We start from the raw sequence: 23,907 nt of genomic DNA on the forward strand, positions 1-23,907 counted from the left end.
AATGCAGGATTTTGCACCATTTATTTCATACTCTCCAAAAAAAATTTTCGCCTCGCTTCGCTCGGCTCAATTATTTTGCCTCACTAAAATAAGATGCCTAGTTACGGCCTTGTAAAGACTTAGTATTAAAGACAGTTTAAAATATAATAAAATGGCTAATAGAGGAAAAAATGTAATAGTATAAAATTGAGAATGGAAATGGGGAATGTGTCAAAGAGACAACAACCCGAATATATTCCCATAGAGCATAATAGAAAAAAGAGAAGCTAAATATCATATTTTATTTTTGATAAAATAATGTCAAATATTTCAGTAAATTATCACAAAATACATTGTTTGTCCTTTAAAATGATAATAGACATTTTTGTTAATTAAAAAATCTTTTTAAGTTTAGTTATTGTTGTAAGCGTTTAAACAAAGTGATCTTATCACAAATTGTGCCATGAATGCAGGAGTTACCTCCCATGTGAAGAATAACATAAGAAAACATATAAAGTGACCAGTGCTCGTATGTTCATTGCAGATGACGACTAGAATTCTCATAATAAATGCTAAAAATAAATAAAGCAAAATATTATGAAAAAAAAGTTACATATAATAATCATAAAAATATACCGGTACTCAGATATAAAAAAAAACCCATTATAAACTTGCATGTTTTTACATTACCATCCACACAAATAAAACAAAAGGCACAACAATAAAATACAGGAGATGTGTTAAAATGACAGAAAAATATCAAGCTACGGCCTGTAACCTTTGTTACTGTTCAAGCAAGTAAAAACCCCAAATTTCCATCTTAAACATGTTTGATCAAATCAGTATTCTTTTGTGGAATAAAATATGAACATATATTGGAACAAAGGAAGTAATGAATAAATAAAAGAAAAACAAATACACATTAAATAAGAATATAAATAATGTCAAGAACAATCTCTTTTTGTTGACTAAAATCACATTTTTGGAAGACCAGTTGATCCAATTTAATCCTTCGATAATCTATTTCCAACAGATAAATGTCTACTAAGAGGGGGGGAAGGACCTTTGTTGGGACTTGTTGTGTTTTTAAGCTCAGGATTTCAGGATTGACCCTTTCGGGTTCCGGGAATTCGTTTTTTCGAATTTCGGGATGGCAGGATTTCAATTTTTTAAATTTCGGGACCTCAGGATTTCATGTTTTTAATTTCGGGATTAGGGACCCCTCCTACACCCCCTACTAAGATTTAATCTCTAAGTACTAGATTGCTTCTGTATTTTAATTATGGTATACATATTTAATTATTCTTGAAAAAATGAAAATATCATATTTCAAGTTGATAAAATGCAACAACATTGAATTAGTCTGATAACCCTAAAACAACAACAATACAAAGTTGCACCAGTATCCATTGATATTGGAATTGTTATATGAATTAAATGGTACATTTAAGTATTACTAATAATAGAAGTTAGTGAAAATGGTTCTGCCAAAAAATATGTCTGAGGATAAAATTAACCTTTCTTTTATCTCTTTAATTTGATGGTAAAGGTCCAATAACTCTGGAAAAGCAAGTCCAAAACTTTTCCAAATTACATGAAGGTTTACTTTGATAAACGCCAACACCAGTGTAAAGTTTGAAGTAAATTAATTAAAAGAAAATAAAGCTTGCCCTGACAAGGCACAACAATATCTAATAATCTGGTTCCTCCAGTCCTACATTATTTTGGAATGACAAATTAAAAAAAAAATCAACATGCTTTTTAATACAGATCCCCAAAACAGTGTAAGGTTTCATGAAAAGTTTTTAAAAACTACGACTATAAAAAATATACATTTGAGCAACATTATATTTTGCTAATTTTTTAAGCTGCTTTCTAAAAGACGTGGCCTGACAAATCTTGGAAATGCCCTTTGATTGGATTGGTTACAATAATTTCAACATTAAACAGTAAAATTCATGGTTTATGGGAACTTTATGTCTTTGGACAACAACACAATGTAATAAAAAGTAAAATAAATAAGTTTTTGAAATTGTATTTATTAACACTGCTATTTGGGGGAGGGGGCAATTTCGGTTTCACTATCACAGGTTTCTGTTTATAAGCTCCACTACCAGTATGTGACACCATGAACTTAATTTGTGACAGAAAATGCCTCGTATACACAATTAAAATGCAGCTTTTATGTAAGCTTTTATTTATAAAAAAAAACCTCAGTGGCTTTCTACAAATGTTTAGATGAGTGTGGTTTGCTTATGTCTATAGACCTATACTTCATGCATATTGGATAATAATGATAAAAATAATTTCAAAAAGTTTAAAATAAAAAGAAGGCAAATGTAAACATTCAAGTAATATTATTTTAAAATAACTTAAACTGCTAAACTTATTCTCTACAAATAATCCAGAATCTGAGATTCATCCATAAAAGCTATGATTATGTTTTCTTGATTATATAAAAGGAAATAAACAATTTCCCTAACCTAATGGCAATATTGATGAAAAGTATTTGTGTTTTAGCAAATGATTTAAAAACATTACGGTTATTTAATTTAATAAAATTTATCGAAATAGGACAGAAATATGGAAACATGTAGAGACAACCTCATGTCACATTTGTGTTGGAGAATTAAAACCCCATAAAATGTACCCTCATGTCAAAAATTCTAGTTTTCTTCTACATAGAATGGAATGTAAGACAGTGTAAGCCATGTGGCTATTTAGTTTAGTTCTAGGTTTATAAAGTTGATGTTATGAGAATGATCCTTTCTTCAATCTAAGATGTAGAACAGCATTAGGTACAAGTCCACTAGCTTCTAATGTCTTTGAATCATCAGTATGTGTTTTATTTGGGTAGGCTGAAACTATATTGAAGTCTGATTCTGCTGGGGATCTGAATAAAAAAAATACATAAACTTAAAGACTGATACTTAATTAAATAATCAAGTGAAATATAAGTCCAGATATAATTGTTAATTGTCCAATGCATCTCGTTCCATGATGGTACTGTGGATTCATTTATTTTCATGGCTTTCAATTTTCGTGGATTTCTGAAAACTTGCATATTAGTGGATATTTGATTTTGTGGTTTTGACAATCTCTGTATATTAAGCCTATTATAAATATGTATTTCGTTGAACATTTGATTCGTGATTAACCCATACCCACGAAACCCACGAAAATTGGTATCCAACGAATAATAATGAATACACAGTAGATAATTTGCAATGGAGTATTAAGTTCAACAAACATGAATTCTATGGGTTATTTGGTACTAAGAAACATTATATACAGACTAGATGGAAAAAGAAGCAATGGAAAAACATACCTACCAAAACAAATTAAATGATAGCTAAAACAATTTCATATTTTTTGTGGCAATGTATATTCAAATAGCTCATGAAAAGAGTGGTCTGATAGAAGGGTTTGGTTGATAACCAGAATCTTATCTGTTCAGATTCCTAATAAAATCATCAATTAAAAATATGATACCTTTTTCCTGAAAAAGCCAAGAACTAAATTCTAGTAAAGATTGAAGGTAAAATTGGTTTATTCCTCATCAAATATTATGATTTTACCAACCAGGCTATCTGGATCAATAATGTTTTGTTTGTTGTTTGTTTTTGTATGGCCTTCCATTTATTTTTAGTAGTCAGATGTTGGTGGTTGATGTCGTCTACAGGTTATTTTTGTAATGTTTTTGTGTATTATTAACTGAAATTTTAAGCTGGCATCATTTAATTTTTTTAAACTGACAGTTTGAAAAAGGATTTTCATTCAAACAAGAAAAGCAGAAGTACTGGTACTTCAAATACTAACTTAACTCTATTTTAATACATGCATATTTTTGGTATGTTGTCTATCTAGAATGCATTTGTAACATACCTTTGTAGATTTAAATATTTCCTCAGATCACCTACAGTTTCGTTAAACTTCATCTTTAAGATATATGTCTGATTGCCTGTTTCTGATTTAATTCTTAAAGTTGTTATATTCCTTGGTGTTGATGGTCTGACTGACTCTTCAAGCTCTAACCTGGTAAAAACATATATTCATCAGTTTTCAGATACCTACTATTGATTTACCTTTGTTCTACAATTTCGCCACATTTTTATATATAGATAAATGAAAGAACTCATTAATAAGCAAGGGATTAACATTAACACATAGATGTGTATGCATGTTCATTAAAATAAATATATTCATGGTAAGAAATTTTAAGTTTCATAAAGAGTAAGATTTAGATATTACTTGATATCAATCAAGTTATTTTATTTTGATGTAATAACACGCCAACGACAAATTTTATTATTACTTTCTGAATTAAATAACAAGTTCATATCAATATATCTTATATGACAGGAATAATATCTCTTTATGCAAGTAATAGATAACATGATAAATCATTGCTTTTCTTGTTTTGCTTGACATAACTGTACTAACCTTTTCTTTAATTCATTAACTGTTTCTGTTTCTACAACTGTTACAACTGGTTTCTCACTCTTTGTCTTATCCTAAAATAAACAGGTAAAATAAATTGTTTTTTAAAAACAGATAATAAGATAATGAAATATTCTTTTAATCTATGACTTGAATTCTAACAGACCAAGAAAATTCATCAAATACTATTTCATGGGTCTGTTTATATTGGTGTTATATCAGGTCACATGATCATCAGCAGTTATCAGAGGTCATATCAAGAGTAAGTTAGATATGGTGTCCTATCTGGAGGTAATGAATATGACAGCTAAAGCTCCTTGCATCTTAATTTGTCAAATTATTTGCATTTCAAAGTGGCACAACATCTTTGTATAGTTTTTGATCAGAATGAACATTAAAACTTATCAAAGATCCCAAAATTTAATCCCTGCAGATTTTTTGTCTAATATATTGAACATAACCTTAGACATAAAATTCTAATGAAAACTTATTTAAAATACTAACAATATGGGACAGATGGAAGAACACCAGAATGCAATGATCTGTTTACAACTGGGAATAACAAGCAGAATGCAATGATCTGTTTACAACTGGGAATAACAAGCAGAATGCAATGATCTGTTTACAACTTGGGATAACAAGCAGAATGCAATGATTTGTTTACAACTGGGAATAACAAGCAGAATGCAATGATTTGTTTACAACTGGGAATAACAAGCAGAATGCAATGATCTGTTTACAACTGGGAATAACAAGCAGAATGCAATGATTTGTTTACAACTGGGAATAACAAGCAGAATGCAATGATCTGTTTACAACTTGGGATAACAAGCAGAATGCAATGATCTGTTGACAACTGGGAATAACAAGCAGAATGCAATGATCTGTTTACAACTTGGGATAACAAGCAGAATGCAATGATCAGTTTACAACTTGGGATAACAAGCAGTATGCAATGATCAGTTTACAACTTGGGATAACAAGCAGAATGCAATGATCTGTTTACAACTTTGGATAACAAGCAGAATGCAATGATCTGTTTACAACTGGGAATAACAAGCAGAATGCAATGATCTGTTTAAAATTTGGGATAACAAGCAGAATGCAATGATCAGTTTACAACTTCGGATAACAAGCAGAATGCAATGATCTGTTTACAACTGGGAATAACAAGCAGAATGCAATGATCTGTTTACAACTTCGAATAACAAGCAGAATGCAATGATCTGTTTACAACTTCGGATAACAAGCAGAATGCAATGATCTGTTTACAACTTGGGATAACAAGCAGAATGCAATGATCTGTTTACAACTGGGAATAACAAGCAGAATGCAATGATCTGTTTACAACTGGGGATAACAAGCAGAATGCAATGATCTGTTTACAACTTGGGATAACAAGCAGAATGCAATGATCTGTTTACAACTTGGAATAACAAGCAGAATGCAATGATCTGTTTACAACTTGGAATAACAAGCAGAATGCAATGATCTGTTTACAACTTGGGATAACAAGCAGAATACAATGATCTGTTTACAACTTGGAATAACAAGCAGAATGCAATGATCTGTTTACAACTGGAGAAAACAAGAATGTGTCCACAGTACTCATATGCCATTATTGCACTATGTTCAGTGGACCGTGAAATTGCGATAAAAAACTAAATCAGCATTTACATTAGAAAGACTATATCATAGGGAACATGTATACTTAGTTCCAAGCTGATTGGACTTTAACTTCATCAAAAACTCCCTTGACCACAAACTCAACCCTGAAGCGGGACAGACAAAAAAACAGACAAATGGATAGACAAACATATGGATGGACGAATAGACGAACAGACCAGAAAACATATGCAACTCTACTATCATAGGTGGGGCATAAAAATTTAATATTCTTAATAATAATTGACTTACACTTAGATGTTCATTCAGTGTGTTTCTAATATCTACAATCTTTCCACCTTTAACAACAGATTGTGGTAATTTGTTTAAAAATTGGTCTTTCGTCAAGGTTTTACCTAAAAAATAAAAACATGCATATTACAATATCAGTTTTTTTTCAAATACAGAAAACCTTAAAAAAAAATTCAAGTGTATATAGATTCAATATTTTATAAGAGTCTCACCACTTGCAATACATATAATACAATCATCATAATATATGCATTGAATAAAACAGTAATTTTATAAATTAAAATACAAGTGCCATTCTATACAGAATTATGAGAGACTATAGAAATCAATATAAATTATTAACTATATATTTATCATGTCTATAAAACATTTATATATGGGAATATAAATATTGCAATTTGAATGAATAATAAACAAGAATGTGTCCTCAGTACACGAATGTCCCACTCACACTATCATTTTCCATGTTCAGTGGACCATGAAATTGGGGTAAAAACTCTAATTTGGCATTAAAATTAGAAAGATCATATCATAGGGAACATGTGTACTAAGTTGAAGTCGATTGGACTGGAGCGGGACAGACGGACGCACAGATCAGAAAACATAATGCCCCTCTACTATCGTAGGTGGGGCATAAAAATTAGTAGTTTCTTTTAAATACTGGTAACCAATAAAACATAACAATTTGTGTATTTCGTACCTGGTCGTTTGCTGGTTACTGAAACACTTATAGGGTGTTCTGGGTTCTCATGTGTATCAGATTTCTGTGTAGTTTTGTTCAGTGTTGAAGCTACTAGTCTTGATGGCTGGATACCTCCACCTAGAGTTTGCCCAACACCTTTAAATGCTTTCAAGGGTTTCTTTATCTCAAAATGTGTATGGCGAAAATCTTTCACCTAAAAAATAAGTAAATTATTATATTGTCACTTAAATCTTAGTAATTGACACTGTAATGCACATTGGGATATCACAACTTAAATTTAGCATTTATGTGTGAAAGTTTTTAAATTTAAAGTTTCAAATAAAAAGTTTTTAAATAATAAATCAGTATTAATTTCCAAATGTAGTTCAATATCTATCTTCACAAATAAGATTATATTTAACCCTCAGTTTGTTCCTTATGGTAGAAAATTTCAAATTTTGAAAGTTTTAAATATTTGTTACGAAACAAAGCTGTAAACAAAGGGAAATAATTCACAATTTTCAACTGTATATAAGACCACATTTCACAAAGACCAAAGCTATATTGGTAAGTCCTTAAAGTATAACTTATAAACTTACACAAATATCTTCATACTACTAGTATTTTTTTTTTTGTGTGTGGGTGTTTTAACACCACTTTTTGGGCTATTCAGCATTGACTGGCTAGTGATTACAGTAGTCTTCAAAATAATATAACATGGAATTTGTTAATAAACTATACTTACTACAAATGGAATACCACTTGGATATCTTGTTTGTAACTCAGATGGGAAATACCCATCCAATATGTCTTTTAGTAAATGCTGTGTTGGTGGGTCACTGAAGGGACGGAATGGACCACTATACATCATTATACCATTTGCATACAAGGCTAAATCAACTGGGTCAGGCATCTGTTAATAAATAATAGTTTGCAATTCAAAGCAGAAAATCGCTAGAATGTTCAAAACAGGGATTAACAGCATAAAATTCATACAAAAATTAATAAGTAAATTACATGTGATATTGTTCTTTAGACTTCGTATAACCAAAGCTTTTTTTTCTAAATTTCTCATTAGTTCCATTTCCATAATTTTAGGATATTGTTAGCCAATCACAAAGTGTTTGTGTAGGCTTTTTAAAGCAGAAATTACTGTTTTTTCCTTATAAACCTTATTCATGTTTTTATTTATCAATTGAGACCCCAGGTATGAAACGTGTTCTGTACCTTGGTCTGATTCCATTCCAATATCAAATCAAGTGACATATGCAGCACTTTACTGCAGAAAACAAATGTAATTGAAATGAGAGCTAATGATTCAGTCCAACAAAATTCATCATATTGGATTATAGATATCTCCTCTATAAGGTATATATTTCTCATCAATGACACAAAAGTTTAATGTTCAGTACACTTTGTTTGCCATTCACATTTGTTTATTTGATAAATGTTGATTTGTATAACATCTTATAAATAAAATATCAAATATCAATTGCTTAATAAAAGGATAATTCTGGGTAATATTATACCTTTAGTCTAGCACCATCTGTTGTGTGTTGTATTCTGGAAATACCATCACCAGCTAAAACATTCAGGTCTTTGATATTCTCTAATATTTTATCATAGTCTATAGATGGTGATGGGGGTGGGTCATCATCACCAGCAAGGGAAGATTCTGTAATAAAATAAACTTACTAAATGTCAATCATATTTGCCAATCAGCAGTTAAAAGAATTAAGGGCAATCTACCAACTTTGTTTTTAATAATATTAAATATACTATTATTTCTAGCTATTTTTTCTGATAAAAAAATTGAAAATGATTTGTAAAAAAATGTAGAAACAACTATTTGATATAAAAATAAGAAGATGTTGTATCATTGCCAATGAGACATCTCTCCATAAGAGACCAAATGACTTAGATGTTAAAACCTTTAGAAATACGTACAACCTTTAACAATATGTAAAATCTCAAAGTCATAAAAGTTTGAATATATTTCATTTTGAATAGAATAATATTGAAGAAATCTTTGTGCATTTAGATATAAGAAGATGAAGTATGAGTTCCAATGAGACAACTCTCTCGTCCAAGTCACAAATTGTAAAGTTACACCATTAGAGGTCAAAGTACAGTCTTCAACACGGAGCCTTGGCTCACACCTAGCAGCATTCAACAAACAAACCTGGTCTCCATAACTCCTCATTACTACCATCAGACAAATCTTCTTCATTGTAAACATCAGAGTTAGGATCACTCTTCTCACCGATCCAAACCATTCCATAATCTGCTAAAAATGTCTGCAAACAAAGATAATTGAAAGTAACATAAAACCAGGTAAACTTTATAATAAATATCTTTACATTTTGTGTCTTGTGATAGTGTGTATGTTTCTTTGATTGAAATTTTTACTTATAGAGTATACAAATGAATAAGTTCATACTAAAATATGAGTGGAAAAAAGTTGAACCCTAGCCATGCACATTTCTTGTTATTTGATGTTTTTAAAGCTTTTACGAACAAACTTGAACTGTCTCTGCTTTCACTTTCTAATTTCAAAGAGGTCATAATTCTAGGATTTGTCAATGTTTCAGTATAGAATACTAGTATGCAAAGATTCATGTTAGGAAATAATAATATACAAAGTTTCATGAACATTTGATGAAGAATACAGGAGGAGGGAGCTGCATCAATTAAGTGCATACAAAATAGTATAGAATAAGATAGTTTCAAAGTGAAAAGAGGCATAACTCTGGCATTTGTCAATGAAACTAGTTGCCCTACATATATTAGTATCTTCGTGTCAGAATTTTACAATGATTTTCATGAACATTTGAAAGGTAGAATCAAGAATAAAAGCAAGGATTGTGTCAAAGAGTCAACAATGAGTCTTTCATGCAGCAGGAAAATCCTGTTAGAAGAGGCATGTTTCAGCTGGCCCAAACACACGAATGTTTACTAGTTCAGTTAAATAGACACCACTTTAACTCTGAAGCATACAAATAAATTGAAATTAAAAAAATACCAGAGATTAACCATGGCTAGAGGTTCATGACTTGGGACAGGTGCAAAAATGTGGTGGGATTAAACATGTTTTGTGAGGAGCAATTCCAAATTGTTTTGTATCATATTTTCATACTTTAGGTGGCTTTATTCCAGTTATACCCAGAGGACAGAAAAGTTTTGGTTTGGTAAGACAGAGAAAGATGGACAGACATACAGATTTATATCTATAAATCCCCCAAGTTTTTTTGTGCAGATATCAACAAAATTAACATCACTAAACAAGCAGTCTGCTGTTTCCATCCATAAATTTAAGAAGGAATATGCTTCTTGTGAACATAATACACAATTCTAAATCTAAATATAGCTACAAACTAGAAGTGTATTTCTTTTAAAAACTACTTTCAGAAGTGCATAGAACATAGAGTAGTCCTGAATTCATCAAACTAACCTCCATTTCATGGACATTTTGTTGTAGCAACAAACACTTCCTTTCTAATGCCTGTGTCTTGCTATCTGTGTCTTCTGCAAAAAAAACAAAATTAAACGTTCAAGGTACAAACATGTATATAAGTGAACCTCAAGATAGAGAATGAAAGAAAACAACTGGTCATTTACCTTTTATCAACTTGTTTCAACAATAGTCACGAAAATTTTGACCAATTTTTTTAGCTATATATATTGAAACATTTGTTAAATTTGAACATGGATATTGCTCAGTTGAAATAGTTTGTTTCAAGTGTCTGTCCCTTTCAAGTGCCCCTTTTTTATTGAATCAATTTTGTTTTGAACATCAGAAATCTTAGAAAACAGCTCAGAATAAACTTAAACAGAACTGAAAACTTTGATTATTACATGAATTTCATCGCCTTTTACATATCTTTTTATTACTGACATTTCTAGCTGGCCCTACAGCTTATATGGCTATTTGATATTAACCTATAAATATTTGTACAACTTCTGAAATCTTGTTCCATATAACCATGGATAAATACTTGATCAATATTGTTCTCACCTGGTACTTTAGAAGCCTGCACAATCTGAAGTTTCTCTTCAAGAATTTTGATTCTTTTGTCCTGGAACATAGTTATTGATTAGTTTCACTTAATTTTGTTTTCAATTTGATAAAAAATGAATCATCTTGTTGCCCAAAATGTCAAACTATGCAGGACATTAAGTGTGATCCACAATTTTAAAAGTTATTTCTTCATAGACAGTAAAAAAATTACATACTAAATACATGTTTATATATTTTTTTCATTAAGCTTCTTTACATTTTTATTGAAATTTCTTCTTTGTAGCTCCTCAGTGATTGTCTTAATTTTACATTAGCATTTCTTGTCTTTTATGAGTAAAAAATGGTTTTATTGGAAGATCCTTGGTAATCTCTTAAATATTTTCTCTTGTTTAAACGTTGAATGAATTAAGGCTTGAGATAAGATAAACTCTTGTCTTTGGTTGAAATCCATAAATTAATTAAATTAACCTCTAAATACATTGAGTTTTGTTTTTTGTGTTGTAAATTAAGGTTGCTGCCTCTATTACATATACTTAATTAAGTCAATGAAATTGTACTAAAACCATCAAATTAACCTACTTTTTCTGATATTTCTTTGCCTTGTGAAACAACTCTCGTCTCTAATGCTGTAATTTTACTCATCATGGCTGACATTAAGTCATGATCACTTGGAGCTGTAAAAGAGAGCAATACCATGAAATAAATAAAATGCTAATATACTTATAATTACTTGCAATTGACTTTATTATTAGAACACCGGGAAAATAAAATGTTGTCACAGAAATCACACCTCTCGGCAAATCATATTTATATACTTTCTATTATCAAAAGCTGTTAAAGCTTCCAACAAATTTTTCTATAGATGTGAAACTTTATATTGGCAGTCAAATATAAACACTGATTGAAAATCATAAACTTTAATACACTTGTTACAATTAAGTAAAATTGAATATAACAAAAACAATTAAAATAAAGTGAAGATCATAGTTATTTAAGTGCAAACATTTTAAGAGTTGGTTGGTTTCAAGCTTTTTATTTTTTTTTAATAAAATCAACAATTCTTTTTTTTTTTTTATCTATATCGTAAAATATAAGTTTATAAGTTTGATGAACAAAACTTTATTTTTTTTATTAATTCAGAAAGATAAAGGTGACAGTAAAAATACATATGTATGATTTATATAAAATAGTATTAAGAGTAGAAAAGCCACACATTCTATATAAATTACAGGCAGAGAACATCATAGTAACTAAACATAGACAGTAATATTAGGCTATGTATAAAGAAAAACTTTCTATTTCAAAGTAATTTCCTGTATTATAATTTCATGCAGTTTCTATTGATCAATAAAATACTATTTTTTTCAATTTATGAAGAGGCTAGGTAGTTATGGACATTATATTATTCTCTATAACTGAATTATCTAGATACAAACACAACCTATGATTCATACAAAGATATAATGCTATCATTCGTCACTGATGTATCTAATATTTACTATAAACCAGAAAAAAATATAGACTTTAAAATAAATGTTAATTTCTTAAATTTCATAAAAAATTATAACTGATTCTGTGGATACATAGCAGTCAAACACGAACTAGGTTTAAAAGTGGCAAAACACTACATATATCTATTAGTTAATATATTGAAGCACAAGATATTACAGGGTGCTGTGCAAATAATTGTTATCATTTGTTATGACATAATAGACTAACACAACTTATTTTGTAGTAAACTTGTTATTCTTGAATATTTTTCCTGAAGAACCTGGTAAGAAATGTGATGATATAAATTAAGAGGAATCATAAAAATCTGTCAGATTACCCCCCCCCCCCCCCCCCCCCATTTTTTCCTCAAAAATGCATGGTAGGACCATGCACATTTAAGTTGAAATTGTCTTTAATTATCAATATAAGATAATTGAAGTAAACACATTTATGTTTCACAAGTAGTTATATTTGTTGTTTTCAAATTAGTAATCGTGTAGTTTAACAATGAATCATGAAGATGAAAGACTGAGAAATAAAGTTTTTGAATTCATGAAGTTTTATTTTGAGGAACATAAATGTATGATATATACTTGTTATATATTGGATTAGCCATGGAACCAGTCCACAAACTAGCATAAAACCTAACTACTAGGGTTCCACAGCTAATATTGGTTATGCTGCATGCATATAGGTGCTAGCAAGCTTGACTTACCTGTCAAAAAAGTATTGTGATTGTGGAAATCATAGGTGTTACGATCATAGGTGTTACGATCGTAGGAAGATGCACTGGGAGGTCGTTCTACAACAGTTATCATACACAACAACATTACATACACAACACTTCCATCACCATTGCACAAAAAAAATGTGTGCATATGTCACTTAAGTATAAAATTAATACATGCAATTGCAACTTTTCAAACCAATTTTCCTTTTCCAACAAAACTCAAAAGTATGCATAAATCTATAACCAAAAGCAAAATAACCACCTACTAAAATTTACCCTCTTTGAATATTACTTCATTTAAAGTTTTCTCTTTTATTTCAAATTTAGCACAACAAAGTATAAGATACAACAAGTGTTCACACCCTCCAACCTGTAAACCATCAGAAACTCATAACAACCCTACCTAATGATGATGTATTAGACATTCTAGGAGTATTCTGGTTGGACAGTAGACCCCTTGTTGTATCTAGTTTTGGTAGACCTCCAATAAATGGATCTCTTATTTTCATCCTAGCTGTAGCCATATTAGTAGTAATTTCTTCCAGTAGTCTACTTTCATCCTCTGTAAAACAAAAGAAGGGTAATAATTAGTATACATGTTACTGTGGATTCGATATTATTCATTGAATACCAATTTTAGTTAATTTTGTGGGTACAAGTTAACTACGAAATTAGATGTTCAGGGTATAACAAATTTTTTATAGGCTTTAATGCAGACCTGGGCAAAACCACAAATTTAAATATCCACGAACATACAAGTTTTCGTAATCCAAGAAAATTGGTACCCACGAAAATAAATTAATCCAGTCAGTATTACAAAATATAAATTCTAAATTCCAATATTTGACAATTTTAAGTTTTGGTCATTAAAAAGCCAACATGTCAGCAATATATTTCTGCTAATATCCATTCCTAAACCCAGACCCTTATGATGGGTCATTATGCCATTGTATATATATGATAAATATTAAGACTCAAGTATCTCTCCAAATGTTGGCTTGCACCCCATTCCCATTTTTTCAAAATAATGGATCTACATCCGCCTACTACATTCAGAATTAAATTCATCTTTATCCAACAATTGCCAAAACATCTCTCATAACTTACTTGACTCAAAATATTTCCACCTGTCCAGCATCCAAGCCATGGTCAAAAGAATTTATCAAATCTTGCAAAGAATGAATTATATATGTATCCACCTGTCAATATCTTTCCATAAGGAAAATCAATTTATATTCATCCCCAATAATAAAATCCAATAAAAGGATCTGAATTCTGTTTATACACTTTCCATTGTATCCTATGCTGTGATACATGCACATTTCTATATCAAACGACTGCACATATCCTTGATTAAATTCAATTTACAATCAATGATATCTTACACATTTTGCCATGCACTTTATATTAATAAAAGATCCTACACGTTTATTTTGACGTTTACTATCTAAAAACTTCTTTAGATAATTATAATAACATGTTTTTCTAAATGGTCTGTATTCTGAAAAGGTACTAATTTTAATTATGATAAATATTTATTATAGAGTTCTACCATGAACCTCAGTGAAGCAAATCTTGTTATATATTTATTTGAATAAGGCCAAATATAAAAAATGTAGGTTTCAGGTCACACATAGAACTGTTGAGATTTTAATATAATTGATATTTATTTTATCTTTAACGTTTCACGTCTCCAGGTGCAGTTTGCATATTAAATTTGTTATCCATTCCAAAAGAACTTCTAGATAAAAAATCAATAAAAAGTATGACCAAATCATGTGGTACCCAAAATATATCTACTTTCAACCAGGCCTTAATCTTAATGAACATATTAATCTCTGGTATAAGTTTATTACAGACTTGTTTAACTCCTTTTAAAGTACACTGATGAGATATGTATACAAACAAATGATTTAAAGATTAAAATATTGTTTAAAACCAATGTGTCTTTACATGCTCCAGAAATCAAGCAATGATAAACAATCTGTCATTAATGAATTTAAAAGATTTTATTTGATATTAAGGCCACCATATAGAAGAAATCTGCACTATTCCTCATGCAAATAATGTGGATGAGGGTTAATTGAATAGAGAATAATGTGGAAAAATATAAAGAATAGCGAACATTTAACCAAAACGTAAATAATAGAAAACAAAAAATGTAAAGATTACAGAATATTGGACAAAAAGTAGAGAATAGAGAAAAATAGCCTAAAAATTAAAGAAAACAGAAACAAAGGATCCCCTTTCCAAACCCTTATAAATGTACAAAAGGGAACTTTACTATTGTGGAATATTCATTCATTAAATATATAATTCAACAATTGTAAAATGATGGTTGGGTACATTAAAAAAATTATGCAAAGGCACCAAATTGTTGTGAATTTTGACTGATTTGACCATAACTTAAGCATGAACATGACTCAGACAATGGTATCTATTAAAAATAAGTTTCTTTGAAATAGTCCTTACCTTTTTTTTAAACATATCCTTTTGTTATAAATTTGCCTTGACAGGTTAGGCTGATCTATTTTTTTAAATATAGTATAAATTCATCTTTTCACAATCTAGCAAATTATGGGTAACATTTTAACAAGCCTAATACCAAAATATTTGATTTACTTACAACATCAAACAATTGAAATTCAACCAATAAAATAACATTATTTTCATTTTAGAGTTAAAGCATTGCAAGAGGGGAGAAAGATACCAGACATTCCAGAGGGACATTCAAACTATTAGATCAAAAACAAACTGACAACAATATAGATAAAAAAGAAAAAGACAAACAATAGTACACAAGACACAACATAGAAAACTAAAGACTAAGCAACACAAACCCCACAAAAAACTTGGATGATCTTAAGTGCCTCAGAAGGGTCAGAAGATCCTGCTCCCCATGTGGCACCTGTCCTGTTGCTCATGTTATTACAAACCCACAATCCAATATATTATTTAATGGCCAATTGTGGATAGAAATTGTTTTTCTTACAAAATTACCTGAATATTCTGGATGCCTGAATGGTAGTGACCTTGACCTGAAATGAATACAAACATTTTTTTTTTAATAAGTACAAAATTCAATATATATATTTATATATATATATTTCAAATAAAAAGATTTTGCTTGAACTTGAGACCTCTGAAGTTCTGTAGAATTCTGTTTACAGAAAATACTATGTACAATGATAAAATATAATACATCACTCTGGTTTAATACATAAAATAAAGTTTATTATACATATATACATGTATTTATACTTTGTTGCAGTTCCATTTTAAAACATGCAGTCAAATATGTCATTAAAATTTTCTATTTACATGTACGGTACATTGTATTTGTAAAATGCAAATATTTTAAATCTAATAAAAAAATTGGCCCTTTTCACAGGATTTACTTTCTCTCAGGTACATTTCCATAATCCCTTTGTATATTTACATTATTACTGTACATAAACTGTCCTTTACTTTACTTTAACTATCAGATATTATATTGATCAGTCGTCTAAATTTTTTATCAAAAAATGTCAACAGGCTTTCATCTTCATTTTATTTGTAAAAAAAAAATTTAAAAATAAAGGCCGTTTGAAAGATTTTTTGTTTCAAGAATTTTACATTGTAAATAGTTCTCCAAAGTAATCTAGAAATCTTCTGGTTTTTATTTGTTTTGACAATGGTTCCTTTGATAATGGTAAACAAAAAGACATTACTTTGTAGTGTTGTTTACTCATTCATATTCTAATACCTACAAATATATATATATACCTGTATATATTAGTAAAGGACACAAATATCATTTGTTCAAAAGTGATTTTTATCTAGTAGTTTGTATTAACAGTGATTGACTTGAAAATGTAATTTCATATTCTAAATGGTTTTATAAATACTTTCCCTGTTACATTAAGATCAGGTGACTGAGAGAGCTAAAAGTTGTGAAAGAATCACACAATGGTATAATGTATATACCCTTTTTATCGTACATTTTGTTAAGTTTCCAGATTCAGTTTATAATGCATTCCTTTTATTTGTGATCTAACTGCATTTTAAGAAATAGACCTGAGCACCAACACTAAAACAGAATTACTTTTTTATGACTATTGATCTTTCTTTTCTATTCCATAAAAACCTTGATTTAAGGTGGTATGGGAGTCTAAAATAAAAATGATAGAATTTGTTCAAACTTTGTCAAGAGTAGTATCTATTGATACATGTTCAAAAATGTTATAAAATTGATAGGTCACAGCGCATTTTCTCAAGCTACAGGTTGTGATAAAATGACAAATTTTGTATGGATTATACAGGAAAAAGCACCATTTTGTGAATAGAAACTAAACAAAATGATAGAATCGTATAATAAATTAGAAAAAGATAGCTTTCAGACAATGCTTTTAGAATATCAAAAGAAAAGATAGGGTCACCGTACGTTTTTTCCGGCTAAAAGACAAAATAGGAAAATTTCATGTAGAGTCCTTCAGAAAATGTACTGTTTTAGAGTTACCTCCCCTTAAAATGCCAATTTGAAAATATTCAAAAAACAACCAAAAATAATCTACACTTGTAAAAATTTAATATTTCTAAGTTATATTTTTATAAATTGGTTCTTTTAAATGAAAATTCACATTAAATATTGCATTCCTGCATCAAATTTTGCTAACTTGATAGAAAATATGGACCTTAGATTCTCTGTATTTTACAATCCAAGATGGCGAAAGACACCCATACCACCTTAAAACAGGATATACAGAAAAAAACATTTAAATAGTTTTATTCAACAGGATGACGTTCATAAAACTTTCTTTAAAAAGCAAATTAAAGAAGAAAAGACATTGCAAGCCAGAGTATCAATCTATATGAACTTTTCAACAAACATCAATAGAACATTACAGTTACCATATTAGCAGTTGATAGAATTACACAGTTGGTATATGAACTAGGGTCTGTAAATTAAAACACACAAATGAATTTATGTTATATACACATGTACATGTACATGAATATCATAAAAGATCATGAGTAGCACATCTAATTAGTTTGTGACAAAAAAGTGAAACAAAATCCTTGAAATCATGTATATACAATGTACATGACCCATTCAAGGAATTGAACACAGAGGTTTAAGTAATTAAAATTACTTATTTTCTAATGGTAACATACCAATAAATAGGGATTGACAGCAACATAATCAAAGAAAATACAAAACATTTATACATGTCAACACATAGTCTTTAGCAAGACTTGTGTCTTCATGTAACAATGTTAACTTTACATGTGGCCTTGGATCGCTGGTCTTTTTTTTCCATAGAAACTCTGCTTCAACAGAAAACAGGAGAAAAGGAATACTGTAGATTCATTTTTATTCATTGGATACCATTATTTTCATGGTTTTTATGAGTACAGGTAAACCTTGAGTTCAAAAGTTCATTATATCAAAAAAATTCTATATGATTATGTACATACATTTACAAAACCACGAAATCAAATATCCACGAATACGCAATACAAGTAAACTATGAAGTTCAAAGAACTTTAAATTTTCGATAGACTTGTATGCAATTTATTAGCAAAACCATGAAATCAAATATCCACAAATATCTAAGTTTTCCTTGTGCCTTGTAAATCGGTATACCCAGTATGTACATGAAAATAAATGAACCACAGTACTGTATCTTTATCATTCTCACAGAAGTATGTATTTATCATCTTCAATATAACCATCTACAGTTATTTTCACAAACATGATGATGAGATCTACCCATCTCAGACTAAGAATGATGTTAGTATTAGTAGAAATATATCAAATCACCACAATATGATGTTGACGTTCACAACAAACTGTAAGTTACTACCTAAAAATTTAGTTGGTTTGTGCTTTTCATGTGTTAGCAGGTGAAACACAATCAAGTGGAATTTTACAATTGGTCTTTAGTATGTTCACTTTACAGCTGACTTATATATAGAAAGATGCCAGTCTATTTCTAATATTTAGAATTGAGTTCTTCAACTTCAGACAAAATTTCAAGATTCTATCTTGAAACTGACAGTTTTGTGAGCACCCTTCTTTTCAGTTCAATCCGTGTCTGATTCAGTGAAATAATGAGAGGTTTTATAGAAAACAGTAGTGCTAAATATCTCATTCCCTACTGTGCTAAAACATGTCTTTCAATGTAAGCAGTGCACATTCATTGGATAGTACATGTATTCACATATATGTACACCATTGCTCATTTCCGGCATGATTCTTACCTTGACTTTTTACCCTTTTTACCATCATCTAATTTTCGACTTTTTGAAGACCTAAATTCATTTTAGATAAACAAATAAATTCTAAAAATATATAATTGTTACTGTACAGCTTTCAAAATTTTATTTGAATCTTATATTATACAACTTTTTGTTTATGTTTGATTAAATTTAGTTAGATGTTTCAGTTTGTTTGTTTTTGTTAATAAATTTTTCTTCTGTATACAATGTTCACACAAATGTACTTGATTTTTATGTTTGTTTTTTTTGTTTTTTTTCAACTTCATCTTCTAAATGAACATATAGCAGTTGGACGTTTTTCAAATATTCCCCGAAATGAAAGAATTTGCAAAAAATGCTCCTCTGGCTGTGTTGAAGATGAAATCCATTTTTTAACTAACTGTGAAAATTTTAAATCAGATAGAGATGCTCTCTTTGACTTTGTTTGCCAAAGAATCCCAAATTTTTCTATACTTGATAATCAGCATAAATTTATTTATTTATTAAACTGTGAAGACAATCAGGTCCTTAATGCTGTTGGTAAATTTTTTAAAGTGAATATGAGATCAGAGTTAGTAATTGTATTGTTACTGTATGTAAAAAATGTTTGTATCTATGTATCTATGCAAATCAATATTCTTTTTTCTTATTCATGTATGCTCTGTATGCCCCTTGTGGGCCCTTAATTGGAAATAAAATATGTTCTGTTCTGTTCTGTTCTATAGCAAGTCAATTAATGAAAAACAAATATAACAAACATGAACTAAAGAAAATTACTAAATTCCAGGCTCCTGAATGTGACAAGGTTAAAAAATGTTTATGAGAAACAGTTGTGTATAACTCAGTTGCAAATCAATAGATTGGTAAGAAACACAGTGAATATTAATAGACAACATGTTTGTCTCATGAACAAATTCAATGAGCCTTAAACTATTTGTAGTGGCTGAAAGGATGTCAGATTAGGTATGGTGTAAAAACTAAAACTGCTTTATTAAAACCTTAAATTTAGCTATCTTGATATACATGTAAGCACCGCAATATGAAGGTCTGTCAGATCATGGCTTCCGAAAACAGACTGAACTTAGTGATGATCACAGCAAAGAAGAGTGAGCATGGAGTAGATTAGGATACACATACTATAAGAAGATGTGGTATAAGTGCCAATGAGACAATTATCCATCCAAGTCACATTGTATTTGTAAAAGTAAACCCTTATTTGTCAAAGTAAGACCTCCAATAAGGAGCCTTGGCTCACAATGAGTGATAAGCTATAAAGGGCCTGTAAAACCGACAATGTCTAGGTAGGATGCTATGTCTTCTATAGACTGTTACTTTGTAAATCATCAGATTAAAAATCTGTTTTGAACAAAGCATTGTAGGCTCATCTCACAATAGTTTGATTTTGTCCACAATAAGCTGCTTTTGTGTGTAATTTTTGTCAATTATTAAACATAAATAAAACAATCCAAAACTTAACTTCACAGTGACCTCGACCTTACACTAATAAAAAATGCACAGTGACAGTCAAATAATTGTGTTCAGAAACTGACCTCCATGTATAACTAGGTTCATATAATAAGTTCCTAAATGTGTACATACATGTACATGTTATTCAATCTTTAAAAAGTTTTCTTACATACATGTAAATTATATCCATGTAAATTATATCCATTGTACATTTTGTCGTTTTTTAGCAAAAAAATCTCTTCCGCAATTTTACTTTTTAAACATAGATTTTTATTCATTGGGAACTGGTTGATATACATTTGTGTATGTACATGTAAGAAGTTTATATTGTAACCATGTGTGCATATGTATTTACTAAAATAGATGTGTATACTTCATGCAGGGATAAAGGACAGACACTTATATATGTTACTGGGATACATGTACATGTAAAATTTTTATACTTTGTGTCAAGTCATTCAGGATAGACGGCACATTTAACATGAAAACAAATAACATTACACTGTGGAACACAGACCACTACATGTGAAACATTGTTTCTCCCACCTCAAACACTCTTACCTATCTGTTAGGCTGGGTTCCATTTGGTCCAATCTCCTATAAATAGCCACAGACATTAACAATTGGTAATATTAAAATAACAAATTTTGCAAAATATGAATATCAAACTTAAGTCTAGTGGGTGGGGGTTCTTTTTTATACCCTACTGAATAAGTTATAACAAATTTGTAAGAATTGTTCTATTAATTTGTAATTTTTTCCAAGGGGCATAACTCTTCTAAAAATGATGTTATCATACATACATTGTTGTATTTATATAATTACATTGTTACCCTAGCTTGTCTGATTTTTAATTTACATGTACATTTTTGTAACTTACACTTTACAAATTGTAAAGTGTAGGTTACATGTATATTAAAAATCAGACAAGGATTTACCCTGAGAGCCCAAATGCAAATAGGCCATTTTCCATAGAGTTTATGGCATAAACCTAATGTTACCAAGGGGCACAACTCAAAAATTGCACATGTACACACATGAACATCTTAACACACAGAAATTACATTTTAGTCAGCTGCAACTTCTGTTTAGATACAATCTGAGACTACTGTAACATATAGTTGTCTCAGACACAATGTATATATGTATACATCATTGTCACATCTTCATAAAACCCAGTGCCTGTTCTGAGATTATGGGCTTGGCTGCCTTGGGTGAACAGGCTGAAATGAAAATATTGAGAATGACGTTTAACTCACCCTGGTAGTAAAGACTGTTTGTGTGATTTCTTCAAACTTGATAGTGGTGAACTCATTCTGATGATAAAAAGTTATTTCACTTCCATAGACTATGCACAAATCATATTCTTTTTTGTTATTATTTTCTGTGTAAATATCTTGTGCGTTTACGTTTGTTCCGTTGTAGAAGAGGACTTCAGATAATTGTAATTTAAGAAGATCTTCCAATGTGTTAAATGGTTATCGAAGTAACACGACTAGGTTTTAACATCTTCATGAAATAAAACGTATATAAAATACTCAGAAATCAATATACCACATTTTTTTTGTTTACTTGCCACCGGAAATACAATGAAGTACAAGTATATCCGGCCCAGTATCGGAATAATAATTCCGTATTTACATAAACAGGTTGTTTCAATCTTGTCTACACTAAAAGTGATAAAACGTGTCAAAGTATCAATCTACTTTGTAGTCTTCTCTACAATTAAATTAAAAATTTTATGTTATAATAACAGTTTTAACGTAAAAAGCGCGAAAAGGCGAAAACGTGAAATCGCAAAAAACGCGAAAAGGCGAAAAATCGAAAAGGTGAAAAAGCGAAGTCGAAAACGCGAAAAGGCGAAGTCAAAAGCGTTAAATGATTTACACGAAAGCCTTTTGACTTCGCGTTTACGACTAAGTCGTGATTTCGCGTTTGCGCATTTTTGCTTTAGAGAATAAGAAAGACGAAAACGCGAAATCGCGCCTTGATAAATCGAAATAGCCTTTACCAGCCACCATATAAATCAGCGACTGACCAGGTAATATTCACATAAGTGCGATCAGATTTTTCTGGTGTTTTTTTTTCACAAATGCTCATAAATGGTAATTTAAAGTTTACTGCAATTTTATTATATAATATCTGTGTAGTATATCTAATATTAGCCAAATAGTATGGGGATAAAGGGGCACTAGCCTACGAGCATGGATTTGTATAGCCTGGGGTCCTGGTTAATCTTATCAGTATATCCTTGAGACGCGAGCGCGCAGCTAAATTGGGCCGGGATTCCAGGCTAGGATTTGTCTGATAGTAAGAAGGTTCTTACTATACAAATCCTTGAGCTACGAGACATGAAAAAAATAGAATATGATTTCGTTTGGTACGATGATTGATAAAAGGGAAATAATGAAATAATAATTCATTCGTATTAGCTGGCAATTTGGTAAAATTTGATCTATCATACGCAAAGAAATATCGCTGATGGATTATTCACTTGCAATTGAATAATTCGAACACAATAAATCCGTGTCATATGACCTTCAATTTACCACTGAATTACCTAGCGATTGGTTACGCATGCATAAGTTGTCACGTTAGTTGTGTTCGGCCATTAAAAGGAAAATAAAGTCAACAATGAAAGTGAAACAAGTGTGAACTATTTCACACAAAAAAAACAAAATATTTTTTATACATGTAAAAAGTCACTTGATTAACTATTTATTAACCTAGAGCATAAAATGGTATGTCAACATCAGAATATAGAAACCTAGGCAAAAGCGAAGTCACATGGAGTTGGCAATCTTGCTGCAAACAGATGACACCTACCTGCATAAAATGTAAGACGAAATGAATAACATCATATCAGAGCAAAACATCAAAAAGATAAATTCCTTTTTGGGGGTGATTTCAACTTAACAGATATTAGTAACTGGGCAGAACGTA

At 30.1% G+C, this 23,907-nt stretch overlaps 1 protein-coding gene across 7 annotated transcripts; it reads right to left on the reverse strand.

Moving 5' to 3' along the window:
- Positions 1-267: 267 nt before the first annotated feature.
- On the reverse strand, positions 268-22,565 carry LOC134688267 (UBX domain-containing protein 11-like). Of its 7 annotated transcripts, XM_063548804.1 has the most exons (17): positions 22,224-22,565; positions 21,526-21,561; positions 19,501-19,551; positions 16,258-16,295; positions 13,661-13,819; positions 13,243-13,329; positions 11,616-11,710; positions 11,034-11,094; positions 10,470-10,543; positions 9,201-9,315; positions 8,548-8,693; positions 7,764-7,931; positions 7,037-7,232; positions 6,337-6,440; positions 4,423-4,493; positions 3,865-4,014; positions 268-2,872 (listed from the first exon to the last, which is right to left on the reverse strand). In XM_063548804.1, exons 1-17 carry the CDS (start codon positions 22,277-22,279, stop codon positions 2,731-2,733), a joined length of 1,749 nt encoding a protein of 582 aa, XP_063404874.1. In that variant the 5' UTR covers positions 22,280-22,565; the 3' UTR covers positions 268-2,730. The 7 variants fall into 7 exon arrangements, with proteins under 7 accessions (XP_063404874.1, XP_063404875.1, XP_063404877.1 ...); XM_063548805.1 differs by lacking the exon at positions 19,501-19,551; XM_063548807.1 differs by lacking the exon at positions 13,243-13,329.
- Positions 22,566-23,907: the final 1,342 nt, after the last annotated feature.

This window comes from Mytilus trossulus, chromosome 10, assembly GCF_036588685.1.
Source record: "Mytilus trossulus isolate FHL-02 chromosome 10, PNRI_Mtr1.1.1.hap1, whole genome shotgun sequence".
Lineage (NCBI taxonomy): Eukaryota > Metazoa > Mollusca > Bivalvia > Mytilida > Mytilidae > Mytilus > Mytilus trossulus.

Coding starts and splice junctions, on each gene's coding strand:
- LOC134688267 (XM_063548804.1), bottom strand. CDS start 22,279: ATGAGTTCACCACTATCAAGTTTGAAGAAATCACACAAACAGTCTTTA. Junction 9,316..10,469: donor AAAATGTCCATGAAATGGAG/GTTAGTTTGATG, acceptor CTTTGTTTGCAG/ACATTTTTAGCAGATTATGG. Junction 7,932..8,547: donor CAGATGGTGCTAGACTAAAG/GTATAATATTAC, acceptor ATTTATTAACAG/ATGCCTGACCCAGTTGATTT.